A 19,136-nucleotide genomic window follows, 5' to 3' on the forward strand; every position below is an offset into this window, starting at 1 on the left:
TTCCTCTGTCCCGAGAGTCCATGTTTCACACCCATAGCATGCCACACTCCACACATATGATTTCAAAAATCTTTTCCTGATTTCAAGGCTGATGCCCTTAGATGTTTTTCTTCTTGTTAAAAGTAGCCTTTGCTTGAGCAAATCTACTTCTCACTTCTGCCTTGCTCCTTCCAACCCAACCTAAAAACATACTACACGTAATAACTATTCGTCTGCAAATTAAGTGAGTACTGGTGTAATGTTGTTCAGTAGACTGTCCTCAATCGACAGTATAAATTTTTCACTTGTGCCCTTCGCGTCCTGTGTGTTTACCAGTAGCAGCTGAAAGGTCGCCGAGGCTCGCGCCGCCTACCTGCATCTTGTCGGCGACGTCGGCGAGCAGGCGCGCCGCCCGCTCGGCCAGGCGGACGAACTCGTGCATGCCGCGCAGCGCGTCCTCGTTGCGCGCGCGCACCACCTTGAGCGGCGCGGCCAGCGGCAGCGCCAGCAGCTGCTCGGAGGCGGCGGCGGCGGCGGCGGAGGCGGCGCGGTGGTGGCCGCCCAGCGGCAGCGCGAACACGTGCTCCTCCTCGTAGGCGGCGAGCAGCCGCAGCTCGGGCGCGAAGTGGCGGTGGCCGCGCGCCGAGGAGGCGCCGGGGCCGGCGGCCGGCGGCGGGCCGTGCACCAGGCGCACCGTCAGCGGCAGCCGCTTGGCCAGCAGGTTGCGCGCGCTGTGCACCCCCGAGATGGAGTCCTCGCGCGCCACCGCCGAGAAGCGGCCGCCGCGCTGCTCCAGCGGCACCAGCAGCGACTCGCCGCGCCCGTCCACGCACCGCAGGTACCGCGACTTGCCCACCGTCACCTGCCGGCCGACGGCACGTCGAGTCACCACTTGCTCAGAAGCGAGCGCGGGGATCAGTCGAACGGGAGCCGTAAATATTTACAGAAAAAGGCGAATAGTGGTGCACATAATCTGAAAATGGCACCGACAAAAGTCCAGACGAAGAAGTATTGAAACAAAGTAAATGATGAAGTCCATTGAAAAAATGAAATGATCTTACGGCATAGTTGGCCGGGAGACCCCAAGCCGGGTATTCGGTCGCCGAAATTGCAAGTCCTTTTTAGCTGACGCCACTTTTTTTTTTACCTCTGCCTTTCGCGGGCAAGTGCTCTACCAACTTTTTTTTTTGCAACACTAGCCACTTTTTTTATGGGCAAGTGCTCTACCATCCTTTTTTTGCTGACGATCTAGCCATCTTTTTTTTATTTTTTTTAAGATTGTAACTTTTTTATTTATTTTTTTCAATGTCAGGCTTACTACCTTTGCTGACATACATTTTGTTATACTGCCGCATAAATAGTGTCTACAATGTCCAAATGTTGACAAATAGTGGCTAATTAGAAAATTAATTGAGTAAGGAAATGAATAAAACTGAAAATGTCCAAATGAAAGACATGAAGACATCGTGGATAGCACAAATACAAAAGAAACATGCTCCTCTAGCAATGAAATGAAATTACCCGACGGTCGCTAGAGCAGGAGAGCCATCTATCGACTCGTTCTCCAGACGTTGGTGTAAGACTGGGTCGTCTTCTCGAAATTAACTAAGGGTCAGTATGTGTGATCGATGTCTATCTCGGCTTCTTCGTCTATCTCATCTCTCACCCGTCACACCCCATCTGGCCGGCGGGTCGGTAAATGTAAGTCGCAAGTAATTAGCGAAGTCTTGCCTATATTTCTTATGCTGTTGCAGCTTCGTGTGTCCATCCAGGAGAAAATGCCAAAAATCCATGTTGTCCTTTTCCGATTCGTTATAGACGTAGCCCACAACCATTCCCTGTACCCATGTCACTGCAATGGTAAAATGGACCGGAAAATAAGATTCTTGGGGGGGAAAAAGTGTGTCTGATGACACTGTGTAAGGGGCGGAGCGTAACAGGAACGCCAGTATCTGTTGTGCCAAGTGCCACACTGGAGGCGTCCCACCACATGCTAAACGATGTTCATCAGTGTCCACTGTTGCGCAGCCTAAACATAGTGGAGTCTCTGCCAAATGAATTGCGTGCCGCCGTTGATTCGTTCCGAACTTCCTATTTACCCCCATATACCATGTTGAGCGTACTGACGTTGGGAAGTAAACGTTCCGTACAACGCGCCATATCTGTCACCAGTTCTTGTCGGGGTACTTCACTTCGGCGACTTGCGAGTCAGTGATGATGAAACGATGATGAAAGACACACAACACCCAGTCATCTCGAGTCAGAGAAAATCGCTGACTCCGCCGGGAATCGAACCTGGCACCCCGTGCACGGGAAGCGAGAACGCTACCGCAAGACCACGACATGAAGTCCATTGAATAAACCTTATGAGAAGAAAAAACAGGTAAACTAAGTTGGACATCTACAGTAGGGTGTCACAACGCTGCACTACAGGGTGTGGGCACCGCTGAACACCCCTCATCACGCTCATGGGTAGGCGCAAGCTAGTACAGACAAACCAAACGACGACCCGATTTCACGCATTCGGCGCATGGACGAACCACTCGTTCAACCCCACCCGTGTGAGTTCAGCCGACGCAGAACTGCTGAATACGCAAAGGCACGACAGCCTTTCTGCCCGAGCATCAGGTGTTCCCAGAATGAGATTTTCACTCTGCAGCGGAGTGTGCGCTGATATGAAACTTCCTGGCAGATTAAAACTGTGTGCCGGACCGAGACTCGAAATCAGGACCTTTGCCATCCGCGGGCAAAGTAGCAGATATGGCTAGCATACAAAGGTGGTCAGGAAACAATAAGTTTCAGCACTACAAAGCACGTTCAAAGACGCACTATAGTTCCGCACTCTTCAACAAATTACAAGGCGTGGGAGACAAATCTACAGAAGATTAATGGGCCGGTTCTCGAAACACTGCGCAGAATAATATAATCAACAACTCTCGACTGAACACCGAAAGCACCCCAATGGTCATTCGCACCGAGAAAAACCGAGAGATCGCAACGACCAGTTTACCGCCCTTTGCTACATGTCTTGGGTTTTTGTGTGCTCCCAGTACATTTTTTTCCTCTTGTGTCATCAGTCTTCTGACTGGTTTGATACAGCCTGCTACAACGTCCCTACTGTGCTAACCTCCTCGTCTCAGAGTATCATTTTCACTGAAGACTTCAATTATTATTCGGATGTATTCGAATCTCGGTTCTTCCCCTACAGTTTTTACACTCTGCAGCTGTCTCTGGTGGCATGAAAATTACTCCCTGATATCTTACTCATTTCCTGTTATTCTTTCCCTTCTTGTTGTCACTGTTCTCCATGTTTCTTACCACGGCCGATTCTGGGTAGAACATCCTCATTTTTTTTTATCTTTTTAGGCCACCTAATTTTCAACATCCTTCTATAGAACTAGCACTTGCCCGCGAATGGCAAAGGTCCCGAGTTAGAGTCTCGGTCCGGCTAACAGTTTTAATCTGCCAGGAAGTTTCATATCAGCGCACACTCCGCTGCAGACTGAAAATCTCATTCTGGAAACATCCCCCAGGCTGTGGCTAAGCCATGTGTCCACAATATCCTTTCTTTCAGGAGTGCTAGTACTGCAAGGTTCGCAGGAGAGCTTCTGTAAAGTTTGGAAGGTAGGAGACGAGGTACTGGCAGATGTAAAGCTGTGAGGACGGGGCGTGAGTCGTGCTTGGGTAGCTCAGATGGTAGAGCACTTGTCCGCGAATGGCAAAGGTCCCGAGTTCGAGTCTCGGTCCGGCACACAGTTCTAATCTGCCAGGAAGTTTCATATCAGGGGTTTGTCCACCACTGCCCCTCAACGCCCACAGCCGTCGCTACCCAGCTGCCCGTCGGCAGTCACACGAGCTGGTACAGTCTAATCTGTGAGAACAACGATGGCTAACTTGATGCTGTAAGGAGCAGTGGTAGAGGGGAGGGGGAGACAAGACTAGAATATGCAAAACAGGTTACAGAAGACGTTGGGTGTAAAAGATCAAACTGGTCCCTTGGAGTGCTGCATATGGTGTCAAATTGGTACCAGGTGGTCATATAGCCAAAAGTCACAGCAACAAATTACTGTGTATGTGCCAGTCGGTTGTATGGAACTAGTGTATTAAGATGCCTTGATGTGGAAGGAAGACTAGAGCGAAGACTAGGTTTCAACATCCCACCAACCTCGTAGTCATTACAGACGGAGCATATACTCAGAATGTTTCAAGGATGGGGAAAGAAACTGACTGCCCCCTTTCAGAGGAATCATCCTGTATTTCCCTGGAGTGATTTAGGATAAACGCGGAAAACCTTAATCTGGATGGCCAGACATGGATCTGAAATGTCATTGTCCCAAATACAGAGTCCAGCATGCCAACCACTGCCCTACCTGGCTAGGCGCCGTGGTGGTACCCTTACACAATAGCGGATATGGTCATAAGCACGCCGTCAATGAAGATGTACAATTAGGTGCGAATGATATACGACTCCCAGCAACGTAACACAGCGTAAGGGCAGTGATTGTAAGAAGATATTAATCAACAGACTCCAGGACTGTCATGCCTTGCAATGACAATCGATTTAAAAAACCGACAAGAATTTCTGCTATCAATGAATGCAAGTCCAAATAAACCCGGTTCCGAGAGAACTTTGCAAAGGGAACTGCTTGCGATGAACCTTTGTATTTGGGTATTTTGCAAAAGGCTACTCTTCCAAATAGGACATAAAACCATTCGTCTGCAGTGGTCAGACAACACAGAAATTGGACAATAGTTAACTGGAGTCATGTAGTTTGGTCCAACCATTCGGGATTTTGCATTTTTCCAAATGATTCAAGGCATCGAATACACCGACAGCCCAATTATACGCTTAACACATAGTATATGCGTAGTATAGTTCAGATCTGAGATGTTCCTGTGTAGTTTTTTGGGGCTGGTTTTCGTACCATGATTTGGGCACATTCATACGAGTTTTTCCACTCATTAACAATTATGTTTATTTTAACATTATGAGTGACCAATCTACATCTTCATGATATACACTATGTAAACTACTGTATGCATAGATTACAACATTTAGGTTCACAGGGCTGCAGGCATACGTTCCTTGTTGGATGAAAATTCACGCACCTTATCGCACCTCGACTAACCTGCTGAATCATACGATCATTAATACCATAGAAAATGTATGCGAGTGTTTGGAACATCGGTGGCAACGAATATCCCCACCAGCGTGTAGCACTGTGGGAGCTAATCATCAATGAATGCCTTCGGTTGGATACGGCATACCTGAAGAAACTCTTTGTCTCTCTTCCTTTGACCTACACCGAGGCTAGAGCCCGTATTCCACTTATCATTAGTTAAGTTTAGGCCTATTTACATCGACTTGTTTCAACACACAAAAATATTTAAAATTATGCCCGCTAGTGGAGACGTTATAGGCTGTTATTATTGCATGTTTGTAGCCTCAGACCAACTTTGGATACAGACATCCTGTACTAATCAAAATTTAAAAGAATTAGTCTCATTGCAGGCTACTGGTAACCGTGCTGTCACAGCTCACTTAATATTCAAAGTCTGTTGCATTCGATTTGGTGGTTTGATCCCCAAGAATGTACAACATGCAAGCTCCTGCATACATGAACTATTCATCCTGCAGGCCCCTCTAGGAATTCTTACGATAGCCATATGTCCTTCAGAACAATTTTACGATGACTGGATAGCTAACCACTTGAAATCGCCGTTCGATTCATTTCTTAACGTTAACACAACCTTATCTGAGTGTTTGTGTTGTGATTTGGAACAGTGGTCTGCTTTGATGTTCTGGGATGCATCACATTGCGGTGTTATGAGCAGTACTGGATGCTAGATGGTTTGAAGACAACTGGAAACACTGCACCATGCAGGGAGATATTTATGAGGGTAAATTAGAAAAATATGTTAAAATGTTGATCTATTTGTTCCTAAAAGTAGCAACTCGGATAAGAGCAAGAGTTGGTTATTGAAGTGGTGGGCGCTGATAACCTCGCCGTTGAGCGTCGGTCAACTCGCAGTGTAAACAACAACTGAAGTGACGAGGGACGTACCAAAGAGGGAACGAAAAAAATGGCTCTGAGCACTATGGGACTTAACTTCTGAGATCATCAGTCCCCTAGAACTTAGAACTACTTAAACCTAACTAACCTAAGGACATCACACACATCCTGCCCGAGGCAGGATTCGAACCTGCGACCGTAGCGGTGGCGCGGTTCCAGACTGTAGCGCCTAGAACTGCTCGGCCACCCCGGCCGGCACAGAGCGAACGGTGAAAACGGAATAGAAATGATTTTATAACAGCAGCTGTGTCTTTTCTATCATCCATCAAGTTCATTTATCTGAGAAACTCTGCATTTGTGTACAGTTACAGTTGCAATGTTTTCGCAACAAGGACGTCACGTTAAGGGTACAGCCACCAAAGACCACCACATACTGTTAAGTTGTGGATGTACGTTTTTCTAGACGGTACAACACTATGCCAGACGTCTTGTTAAATTTTTACGCTTGCAAATCGACAAAGCGTAGTTCACTGTACACGATTGCCTTTTGATCATTCGTCTTCACTCTGTTGTTTATAAGCAACTTTTTGCACCGAGGTGCAGAGATGAGTTAACATGTAGGTGACAAAGATTACGAAGTTAATCTTTCTGTTGCATCATTTGATAATCTGAGCGCTGTGGGTTTTGACAGGTAACATAATACGCCCACATATTTAGCTTGAGAAGTGAACAGACTGTTCCATCCCGCTGTGGTTTAGATAGACCCTACTTCATTCGAACTGCACATATGCACTTAGATGACGAGTAAGTGAAGGACGTACCGCACAGAAAATTGTGTTTTGGTAAAATGACTCTGTAGCGCATCATTTGTTAACATTCAAACGTTCCTTTCGTCCGTGACGCGGAGTTTCCGTGATGCAGCGCGACATCAGACCCGCACCCGCGGCCAGAATAAACGCTCTCTTGGCGATGTGTGGCACGCAACACAAACAACATGACGCACTGCTCTGAGATTTTCACGAAAGCGTTCAGTAGCGGATATAGATTAATCCCTTACGGTTCTACACTACTAAGTCAGTAAAAAGAGAATCATCTGCTTCGCCATAACGAGCGAGACAGTACATAACTTCTGGTTTCTCCAAGATCTATAGTCCAACTACTTCTACAGAAATATTGCAAGATCCGACCACTAGACTGAAAAACGCACACCACTAATATTTCATACGCCACCTCCAACTGGCCCCAAGATACCACCAGCGATAATCTCTCCAAAACAAATATAGGTTCAAATGGCTCTGAGCACTATGGGACTCAACATCTTAGGTCATAAGTCCCCTAAAACTTAGAACTACTTAAACCTAACTAACCTAAGGACATCACACACACCCATGCCCGAGGCAGGATTCGAACCTACGACCGTAGCAGTCCCGCGGTTCCGGACTGCAGCGCCAGAACCGCTAGACCACAGCGGCCGGCGCAAATATAGGAATACAGCTCAAAATCAGCTAGTCAAAAAATACAAAAAACCACCACACTTCCACTTTCCAAGGAAGCAAATAGAATTTTCTGACTTTGGTTGAAAATCGTCAAATCAGTAGCTACAGATTTCACGATCTGGTACATTCATCTCCCTACAAATGCCCTCCTTAACCGCATTCTCGCATACAAAAGCCGGAAAACCGCCGAGCACTCCACAACGGCACGCGGGTAGCGCATTTGCCAGTTCTCTCACTTTTTCGTACTGGAGAAATACTTTGTGGGCCACGGTTGCTCACTAAACCTCCGAACTGTGAAATCAGTAATATCCACGAACCGGCACTTCCGCGCTCATGACTCAACTACACAGGAGGGCTGAGGATCAACTTCCCGTGTCCACTGAGCTCCGAACCTCTACAAGAAACTGTGTCAACATTTAGGCCGTGCCAATCATCTTTAAGAGCCGAATGCAGGTCTTTCAATCAGTAGTTTCCAGCTTGTGCTGCTTCCTGTTAGAAATTTCAGCAGCTTCTTTCGAACAGGTGCTGCCAAGAGTAAGTCAGAAGCGTGTAAAGGGAGCCTACTCGTCTCAGGCCGCAACCTGTGTAGAAGAATTATGAAAAGACCGACCCATTTCGATGCTGGACAAAAGTCTTTGCACCTCGGATACTGGAAACTTCCTGAAGCGTCCTAGCCGGGAGCTGTGGTCGAGCGGTTCTAGGCGCTTCAGTCCGGAACCACGCGGCTGCTACGGTCGTAGTTTCGAATCCTGCCTCGGGCATGGATGTGTGTGATGTCCTTAGGTTAGTTAGGTTTAAGTAGTTCTAAGTCTAGGGAACTGATGACCTGCCATGTTAGTGCGTAGAGCCATTTGAACCATTCGAAGCGTCCTCAATAGTGAACTGCTTGAGAGTGGCCTTCAAGGATATGTTACTACATGAACTGTTTCAAGCAAATGTTGCCGGCCGGAGTGACCGTGCGGTTCTGGGCGCTACAGTCTGGAACCGAGCGACCGCTACGGTCGCAGATTCGAATCCTGCCTCGGGCATGGATGTGTGTGATGTCTTTAGGTTAGTTAGGTTTAATTAGTTCTAAGTTCTAGGCGACTGATGACCTCAGAAGTTAAGTCGCATAGTGCTCAGAGCCATCAAGCAAATGTTTTGTTTGTTGTCAAATAATACCTCATTGAAGACTACTACGAAGTCTTACAGATGAAAGACTTCGATATCTGATAGAGCAAACACGTATCTACGAGGGGGGACCCAAAAGAAACCGGACTCCGAGGGCGCTGCCACTCGCAGACGTAGTGCAGGGTTCTCACGCTAGATGGTGTTAGTAGAGTCCTTCGTGAAACAGCTGTGCAGACGGCGTCAGTGTACAGCTGAACGTGCAAGTGTGGTATTGTGTTTCTCTGACTGTTGGCGGGTTACCTCTGCGAAGTCGTTATGGCAACTTTAAAAGAACAAAGAGTGTGTGTGAAATTTTGTTTCCTGCTTAAAAAAACTGCAACGGAGACACACCAAATGCTTCACGAAGCTTTCCAGGAGGACGCTATGAGCCGCACACTGGTTTTCGAGTGATTTGGGCGCTTTAAATTTGGTGAGATGTGTGTTGAAGGCCAAGCTCGTTCTGGACGCCCTTCAACATCGCGAAATGAGGAGAACATTGAAAAGGTCCGCCAAAAGATCAACGAGGATCGTCGCCAAACGATCGACCAAATTTCAGCAGAGACAGGAATCAGTTGGAGCTCGTGCCAGCGGATTTTGAGTGAGGATTTGCACATGAGACGTGTTGCTGCTAAATTTGTTCCGCGCCTTCTCACACAGGAGCAAAAAACTATCCGCATGATTGTGTGTGTCAGGACTTGAAAACAGAGGTTGCACGTGATCCAAACTTCTTGAACAAAGTCATTGCAGGGGATGAGAGTTGGTGTTACGGGTATGACCCAGAAACCATGCAAGCGTCAAGCCAGTGGAGGAATCCCAACTCTAACAGACCAATAAAAGCAAGGCAAGTGAGGTCAAATGTGAAGACGATGATCACGGTCTTTTTTGATGTTCGTGGAATTGTGCGTCGGGAATTCGTACCCCCTGGCCTAACTGTTAACCAGCGCTTTTACTTGGATGTTTAAGGCGTCTGCGAGAGGATGTGAGGAGGAAACGCCCAGAACTTAGGCGATCAGGTGACTGGTTTCTGCATCACGACAACGCTCCATCACACACGGCCTTACGAGTGACCCACTATTTGGCATCTCAGAGGTGGTCTGTCGTTCCCCACGCTCCGTATTCGCCGGACCTAGCCCCGTGCGACTTTTTCCTATCTCCACGAATGAAAAAAACGCTAAAAGGGGAGCGTTATGACGATGTGGAGGCGGTAAAAACAGCTTCGCAAAGAGCACTGGACAATATCAAACTTGAAGAGTTCCAAACATGCTTCCAACAGTGGGGAACTTGACAAGTGCATCGCGTGTAATGGAGAGTATTTTGAAGGTGACTGAAGGAATTTTGTAAAAAGGTTCATCAATAAATTTTTTATCACAACAATCCGGTTTCTTTTGTGTTCCCCCTCGTGTGCTTGGGTTTTAGCGGTTCAAGTCGGGATGCTCCCGTTGTGAGGAGTGTTGTGACCTACCTCTCCGGTGGGGGTGAGAGTCTCGCCGACGGGCACGGTGCGCGCGCCGTCCGGCGGCAGGGCTGCGACGGCGGCGACGGCCGGGCCCGGCCCGGGGTCGGGGAAGGCGCGCACGGGCTCGCGCACTAGACAAGCGCCAGAGAGGCCGGCGCGCCGCGACAGCTCGCCCACGCCCTCGATGCAGCGCACGGCGCGGCCCTCCTCGCTCAGCAGCTCGAAGTAGCCGGGGTAGGTCTCCGGGATGGCCAGCCGTGGGCCCACTGCCGCCATGCGACCTCCCTCCTGTAAACAGCGAAACACACATCTTACTGCCTCAACTTTTCCAACCACTATTCTAGCAGCTTTCCTTATGACGTCTTGGGAGTCAATAGTGGACAAAATAGGCAACCACTAAACGGAAGTGGATCCGACAGTGTCAGTAAAGATCCTCATCATTTCCTTCAGATGTGCATCCACGCTGATGGCCACTGCCCACCGCGAGATTAAATTCTACCTCGTGGTGCTCAGGTATTAACACTGCAAAGAATGTATGTCAGTGGAGAAGACGTAAATCGGGAATGGTTATAATGACGATATGGCTTGCAAATTGGGAAATCTACTGACGTAAGTGATTTTAATAAAGGCCAGATTGTAATTATCCACCATTTTGGAAAGATTATACCGGAAATTTCGAAGCTCGGTGTCTCTCCGTGAGCTATTCTCGTAAGCATCTACGGAAATTGGTGAACCAGCAGCAGGCGACAGGCTACTGGATGTCCACAACTCATCACAGAAAGAGGTCAGAGTTTTGTCCACACTAAAAAGTACGGTAGGCGGCGATCTGTGGCAGATCTGAAGACAGAGCAAAATTCCGGTGGATACTCATGTTTTGAAGTTCACAGCTGAGTACACATTACTGAACATGGCGCCCCACAGCAGTCGATCCCTAGGTGCTCCCATGCTGACCCAACGACATCGTCAGTTACGATTGCAGTGGGCAAGGTATCATCAAAACTGGACCGTGGATCAATGGAAAGTATTACGTGCTCAGATGACTCAAAGTACGCGAAAGAACCTGCCCCCCTTCTAACAGCCGTGTACCGCAAGTCTCTAGAGGAACGGAAGGTTCCAAATGATTGGAAAAGAGCACAGGTAGTTCCAGTTTTCAAGAAGGGTCGTCGAGCAGATGCGCAAAACTATAGACCTATATCTCTGACGTCGATCTGTTGTAGAATTTCAGAACATGTTTTTTGCTGGCGTATCATGCCATTTATGGAAACCCAGAATCTACTCTGTCGGAATCAAAATGGATTCCGGAAACAGCGATCGTGTGAGACCCAACTCGCTCTATTTGTTCATGAGACCCAGAAAATATTAGATACAGACTCCCAGGTAGATGCCATTTTCCTTGACTTCCGGAAGGCGTTCGATACAATTCCGCACTGTCGCCTGATAAAGTAAGAGCCTACGGAATATCAGACGAGCTGTGTGGCTGGATTGAAGAGTTTTTAGCAAACAGAACACAGCATGTTGTTCTCAATGGAGAGACGTCTACAGACGTTAAAGTAACCTCTGGCGTGCCACAGGGGAGTGTTATGGGACCATCGGTTTTCACAATATATATAAATGACCTAGTAGATAGTGTCGGAAGTTCCATGCGGCTTTTCGCGGCTGATGCTGTAGTATACAGAGAAGTTGCAGCATTAGAAAATTGCAGCGAAATGCAGGAAGATCTGCAGCGGATAGGCACTTGGTGCAGGGAGAGGCAACTGACCCTTAACATAGACAAATGTAATGTATTGCGAATACATAGAAAGAAGGATCCTTTATTGTATGATTATATGATAGCGGAACAAACACTGGTAGCAGTTACTTCTGTAAAACATCTGGGAGTATGCGTACGGAACGATTTCAAGTGGAATTATTATATAAAATTAATTGTTGGTAAGGCGGGTGCCAGGTTGAGATTCATTGGGAGAGTCCTTAGAAAATGTAGTCCATCAACAAAGGAGGTGGCTTACAAGGCACTCGTTCGACCTATGCTTGAGCATTGCTCATCAGTGTGGGATCCGTGCCATGTCTGGTTGACAGAGGAGATAGAGAAGGCCCAAAGACGAGCGGCGCGTTTCGTCACAGGGTTATTTAGTAAGCGTGATAGCGTTACGGAGATGTTTAGGAAACTCAAGTGGCAGACTCTGCAAGAGAGGCGCTCTGCATCGCGGTGTAGCTTGCTGTCCAGATTTCGAGAGGGTGCGTTTCTGGATGAGGTATCGAATATATTGCTTCGCTCTACTTATACCTTCCGAGGAGGTCACGAATGTAAAATTAGAGAGATTCGAGCGCGCACGGAGGCTTTCCGGCAGTCGTTCTTCCCGCGAACCATACGCGACTGGAACACGAAAGGGAGGTAATGATAGTGTCACGTAAAGTGCCCTCCGCCACACACCGTTGAGTGGCTTGCGGAGTATAAATGTAGATGTAGATACAGATATAGACTCACATTTCTTGTTACAACAGGTCGCTGGTCGTGTTGGATGCGCCGTCATATGGGGGAACTGTTGCTCGAAACACTTGCCACGGCTCGGGCGCAGGTTCGTGGAGGCAGTGAGCTATAGGGGCCGTGAGACATGCGCTAGTAGTCGAAGGCACCACGAGAGCTATGAACTAGGTGAACAATATTGTGGGTCACAGACATCACTATCCGCTTGCTGTCTTCTCCCATGGCCATGGCGACTTCCAGCAGAGAACTGTCCGTGCCATAAGACCTAGGTGGTTTGAGGAACGTGATACTAACTCACGCTGGCGTCTTCGCCACCAACTTCGCTTCATCTGAACCCGATGGAACTCATCTGTGATGTTATCGGGCGCCAGATCCACGCCCACAAACGACTGCCTCACAATAAAAGGGAACTGCGCAGCAAGTGCGTCGACACATGATACCACCTATCTTCCAAAGTCTATGAAGGACTTGTCGAATCCATGCCGCGCAGAATCGCTGCTGTATTGCGTTTCAAAGGTGGACGAGCACACTGTTCAGCGTGTGGTCGACGTGCTTTGGCGTCTTATTTCTATTACTGCGTACAGTTTCAGCGACTGAATACAAAGATGAATTGTGTAGAATATCTGCATTTAGACTGTTTTGTGGAGTATACTTAGTTTCAGCCAGGAAGACTTGCTGATGCAGTCCTCCTTGAATGTTAGTGTCCAGTCGAGGGAGACACCCAGGGAAGAGGTTACGAGAAACTTTGCTCCCCAAAAAATGGTAAGTGAAATTTGCTAAGTGCCTTTCTTGTATGGTGCTAGAACCCTGCGACCGATGTTTATCTTTCGTTTGGATGAATTTTCCATTTGCAATAGAACTCATTTAATTTACAAAGTCACTTGAGAACGTACTCTCCCAATGTTTGGTATCTTTGTTCTAGCATATCAATACCAGGTCCCGCGTATCTGCATTTTCTGAGTTAGTTGCATATATGTAATAAAGATGTAAATTTATTAGAATGGGGACTAAGACAGATTTCTGAAGCAGACAATTGTTCAAGGTTCTCCTTCAACTAGCCATCCATTCAGACATTCCATTAGCGACTAAGTTGTTGTGTATAATTTCCAATTTCTGACATGAAATGACGTCAACAAACTAAACTTCAGCGTCACGCCTTCATTCCAAAATATATCTTAAGCTGTAATCACATCCAAGAATAATAATTTAACTTTCCGGAATTTTTTCACAAAATTAAGTACAACAGCCTTGTACGGAAGTAAAACGTGGACGACAGACAGAAACAGACAAGAGGAGAACAGTAGCTTTTGAAATGTTGTGCTACGGTAGAATGTTTAGGATTATATGGGTAGATCGAGTAATTAATGAAGTAGCCCTGAATTGTAGAGAAAAGAACTTTGTGAAACAACCTGACTAAGATACAGGACACGTTATGAAGCATCAAGAGTAGTACTTTGGTAAACGAAGGAAGCGTAGAGGATGAAGTCTGAAAAGGAACACCCAGGATTTGGTACAGTAGGCGTGTTCAAGTGGGTGTACGTCGCAGTAGTTATGGGGAGATGAAGAGGCTTCCACAGAACAGACCAGAGGTGAGAGCTGCATCAAATCATCTTCGGACTGGAGTTCACAACATCAACGTAACCTTAGAAACGCAAATTGTAAAAAAAAGTATTTTACAAATTCATTGTCATATAGCGTCGCAACTACGTATTAGCCAGCCAAAGCTTTTATTTGTTCATTATCTTTTTCATGAGTGACATCTCATTCTGCGCGTTTCTGCACACTACTCTAATATTTTCTGAGCCATTTTTCATGCGAGTTTCTCCTACGCTGGCGAGACCAAAGCAGCTTAACATTCCCAATTCTCTCAACAGTGTTGTCCTGGAAATCCTGTCTTATCCTAATGACTTCGTTTCTGACATATTGCAGTCCCTGTCCCAAATGGCGTGTTTCTATGGCTTTTTATAACATTAACGTTCGTGTTTGCAACATGCCAACATTCTGCGCCATTTGTTGCAACTGTTTCTTTGTTTTTCTTGTTGTGGTCCATACTAACACCTTTCAAAATACAGAAAGCAAAGATCCTGCTACAGAAGAGATTTGTTTCAGAGTATCGAAGATGAAGAAGCGCTCAGAGCTTTTATGATACGCATTTTGGAGCCCACGTTTAATACACCTTTTTGCTTCGAATGATCGTTCCTATCATATCCATGAATATTGACCATTCTTCCTGAGCACCCTTTATATGCGTTCCTTACCTTCCACGATAATAACAGAAATGAGATTGGCGAAAATTACGAGGGCTGTTCGGAAAGAAAAGAACGATAGGTCGCGAAATGGAAACCACAGTGAAAATCAAAACTGTTTTATTTGCAACTGTTATTTACAACTTCCTGCTACTTATCTCCATAGTCGCCGATCCGACTTAGACGTTTGTCGAAGCGTTGTACCAACTTCCCAATACCCTCGTTATAGAAGGCAGCCGCCAGCGCTTTCCCCCAATTCTCTACGCTGGCCTACACCTCTGTGTCTGTGCCAAAATGTTGTCTTCATAGCCAGCGGTTCATGTCAGAGGAAGACAATTACGAGCTGTATTGTGGGTAATCAAACATTTCCAACTGAAAACGATGCAGGAGCATCTTCACTGCCCCTGAAGAATGCGGCTGAGAATTGTCTTGAAGAAGAAAACGCAAGACAGTTATGTAATGTTGGTTGCATAGCTTCAGGCGAAATTTCTTACCAGGTCCTCTTACTTGGCGGGAGACACTATTTTTCTAGGTATTTTTATGTGCTCCCTGTGTGCTCAGAACTAAAAAGAAAGATGTAACGCGATCGACGGCCATACTAGAGACATTGCCCAACACGCCTGTGCAAAACTTCATCTGATTTTCACTGTGGTTTCTATTCGCGACCGATCGTTCGTTACTCTCCGAATAACCCTCGTACAAATGTGGCACAAACGATGTTACGAACTGCTACGTATGTTCTCTGTGCCGTTGGGGATGAGTTAACGGAAAGATAGTTATTCGACTCGGATTTCAACCTGGAGAACAATTTTACGTTGCAGTGCGGTAGACGGACCTTTTTTTTAGGGGTGGGGGAGACGGAGAGCGTAGTTTTAGAATGGTACCCAAAACAGCATGGGAAGTATGATTGTCCCTTATAGGACGGGCAGATTTTCGCGAAATGCAAGCATACTGTGGCACTCTGGGACGTTTTCACCTACGAGGAGGGATTACCCAAATCGGAACGGGAACTTTTTTCATCGTTAGTTTGCTGAATATTGATTGTAGTGAAACAAATGAGGGTCCCCGTGGGCGAGAAAAAATACCATCATTCTGCACAGTCAGCGTGATTCAATAAGACGTCTAAATACTTAAAAATTTTTGTGATTTGCTCTGAACTCGCTGTATCGGAGAGACATTCGCGCACCTTCTTGGGGGGAAGAAGGCGGGTCCAATGGGACCGGGACGAGTAGTGCAAGTCCGGGTCTTGTAGATTAACTGCGTCCTTTTAGCGCAAGTGCACATGGTTTCACAGCGGAGAGTTGGGCTGTGTTAATAGCTGAGCGGCAGTTGTGATCTTCAAAGTCGAGTGCAGAGTGATTTAGTCCAAGTTGATGCTATTAACTGCAAACTGTTTTATATTAAGTCAGGAAGCTAATTTCTAGTTTTGGGAGGCACGGGAGGAATAAAACGGACCTGACAAGATTTCTGAAAGTGGTAATAAATCGTACTGTTTCCTTGACATCTAGGTTTTGGTTTTTGGTAAGACTTTTAATTAAAGACCATCATATTTTTCTAATGTCATCCCATTTTTTTTATTGCTGGAATTGCCCAAGAGGTTATGTGGATATTGTCAGAACTTAGAAATCATTTGTATTCTACTGGATTTTGCTGCAGGGGAGTTGCGACCTTTGATACTTGCCTCGTAGTTTAAAGCGACACTGGTGACCTCGTTGCATTAATATAACAGCGCAGGAAGTTGATCCAGTTTGCGACGATTAGCAGTTGCTCCGCGAACAGTGGTGCAAGTACGTCGCATAGCTGCATCGCGTGCATTGCCAAGTCCTGGACTGCGGCGAGGACTTGTTACAGCGTTATGAAGAGGAGACACGGAGTGATATAAAACATGAATTTTATCCCAGACTTATTTAACAAAGAGAAGTCTGTCTCGATATGTGTTCCTTTCACACCAAACATTAAAAAAATCTGTGCTCCATTTCCGTCCACCCGGCACGTGCCTGGAATCTCTGGAGCCTCCTGGTCCACGATATCTTAGACAGACTTGGCACTCTATAGAGGTTCACCGTCTCGATGCGAATAGTTTGCCGACTGACAGTCATCACCTCGTGACAAAGCGTACAGCTGTAGAACATCAAGATACTTGATAAAATTATAATTTTTCGCTTAAAGAAAATAATAGGTCTTACATCACCATTAAAACATACGACATATTCACTTTAGGGTTACCACGTACCATTTTCATCACAGTACGCTGATTGTCTGTGTACCAGACGAGAGCGTTGTGTTTGTTTACTCTACACCGGTATATATCCATCGCAGCGTAGCATTCCTCCTATATTCAGGGCTAAGAGTCCCAACAATTGGGCGTTTGTAGTGTGATAAGCGGAGAACTCTCAGAAGTAAATTACGTGAGATTCGGAAGGTTACAGCATGTCCCATTTCAAACTGGTACCGCTTCTTCAAAATGTCTTCCGCTTTCTTCTACACACGCATAAACACATCGAATCATGGTCTGTCGCGCCATTTAAGATATATCCGAGCAGTGTCGAATGGTTTCGCAAACGTCTATGACAGGTTTCCAAAGTGCCTGTACACTAGCAATGCGTCTTGTACAGTGCGCTAGAGTCCAGACAGTACAGACCAGATTTTTCCTTCCAATCACTGGGGATACCCTAATAACGCTAGAAAAAATATTTTCACGAAAGGTATTGTAGAGCAGCCTCTGTAACACGTGCTGGGAGAACATGCAGTACTACCAGACAGTCTGTTATAACTTAAACCCACTCACTAATCGTTGACTGGTGCTGATATGGTGCTTGAATTGAACTATAATGGCTTTAAACTCCCCGTAAATATTGAGTAGCTGCATGAGTGTCTAGGCACAATCAAAACTATTTAATTATTTTTTATGAGTTCCTGAACTGAGAAGTTTGTAAAATTCTATTTCATTAATAACTCAAAAGGGTAGACACTCATGCAGTTACACAATATTTACGGGTAGTTTAAAGCCATTATAGTTCAATTCAAACACATCAGAACCAGACAACGATTGGCTATGAGGACAATGTTTTGGCACAGACAACGAACTGCAAAAAAGTGCAGAGAATTGGTGAAAATCTCAGGCGGCTGCCTTCTATAACGAGGGTATTGGAAAATTGGTACAACGCTATGGTATATTTCTAAGTCTGAGCGGCCACTATGAAGAGAAGGTTTGATAGGTTTTTTGTAACATTTAGCTACGCCTTCCAGATACTTCTCTTCATAGTGGCCGCTCCGACTTAGAAACATACCATAGCGTTGTACCAACTTTCCAATACCTTCGTCATAGAAGACAGCCGCCTGTGTTTTCCACCAATTCTCAACACTGTTTTGCAGCTCGTTGTCTGTGCCAAAACTTTGTCCTCATAGCCAGCGGTTCAGGTGAGAAAAGAGATGAAAACACGGAGCCTATGGTGGATGATGAAACACTTTCCAGTGAAAATGCTGCCGGAGTGCCACTGTTGCAGCTGCAGCATACGGCCGAGGCTTGCCATGAACAAGGACGATGCCTGATGACCATATTCCTCTTCGCTTGTTCTGTATTGGCCTTCGTAGACGATTCTCTCGAATTGCTCATCCTCTTGCTGATCAACATATCTGCTGATATTCGATTCCTTCGCTGTCCGTCTGTATCATGAACGCTTGTGCATCCTGCGCATTGCTGCACTTAGCTGTCACGCACGACAGTTACGTTATGAGGAGTGCATGAAATCTGGCTAAATCCCTCAGCATGCCGAAATCTAATGACACATTTGACGGACGACACTGCTGTTCTAGTCACCCGGACGAGCTCATTGTGCGCTCAGAACTGAAAAGAGTGACGGGACGCTATCGACAGGCATGCCAGAGGCACTGTCCAATCCACCTGCGCAAAGCTCCATCGATTTTTTACTTTGCTCTTAATTTCGCGAACGGTCGGACCTTTAAAAAAAGAAAGCATTTACTTGTTTTTGTGTGAGCAGTCAAAGTTTAGTAAAAGTAGCTCTCACATACCCCTTAGTCAACGTTAGTCTGCTTCGTTGTCATCTTTCTTGTGAAAACCATAAGGCAGTGTGGGGCGGCGGGTGGAATTAATGTAGTTATATAATCTTTTGTGTTTGTAATGTTGAAAAAAAAGATGCAATTCCCTGCCGTTTAGCCATATGTGGGGCGGCGGCTGGAATTATGTTGTTTAAAATGTTCCTATTATTTATTCTGTCTTTTGCCGTTCTCTCTAACTACAATATTGGCAACCAGAAAGTGATTAGCAAAACGTGAAGCCTGTAATTAGAA

The 19,136-nt window shown here is 46.2% G+C and overlaps 1 protein-coding gene across 1 annotated transcript in view; it reads right to left on the reverse strand.

The window, feature by feature from the left end:
* LOC126191301 (uncharacterized) overlaps positions 1-19,136 on the reverse strand; it is a 202,880-nt gene that overhangs the window by 26,168 nt on the left and 157,576 nt on the right. The window contains exons 3-4 of the mRNA XM_049932129.1: positions 10,101-10,382; positions 353-841 (exon numbers count right to left, since the gene is read on the reverse strand). Of these exons, the coding sequence (XP_049788086.1) occupies positions 353-841; positions 10,101-10,382 (771 nt within the window). The remainder of the gene's footprint in view (positions 1-352; positions 842-10,100; positions 10,383-19,136) is intronic.

The sequence above is a fragment of the Schistocerca cancellata genome, chromosome 6 (assembly GCF_023864275.1).
Source record: "Schistocerca cancellata isolate TAMUIC-IGC-003103 chromosome 6, iqSchCanc2.1, whole genome shotgun sequence".
NCBI lineage: Eukaryota > Metazoa > Arthropoda > Insecta > Orthoptera > Acrididae > Schistocerca > Schistocerca cancellata.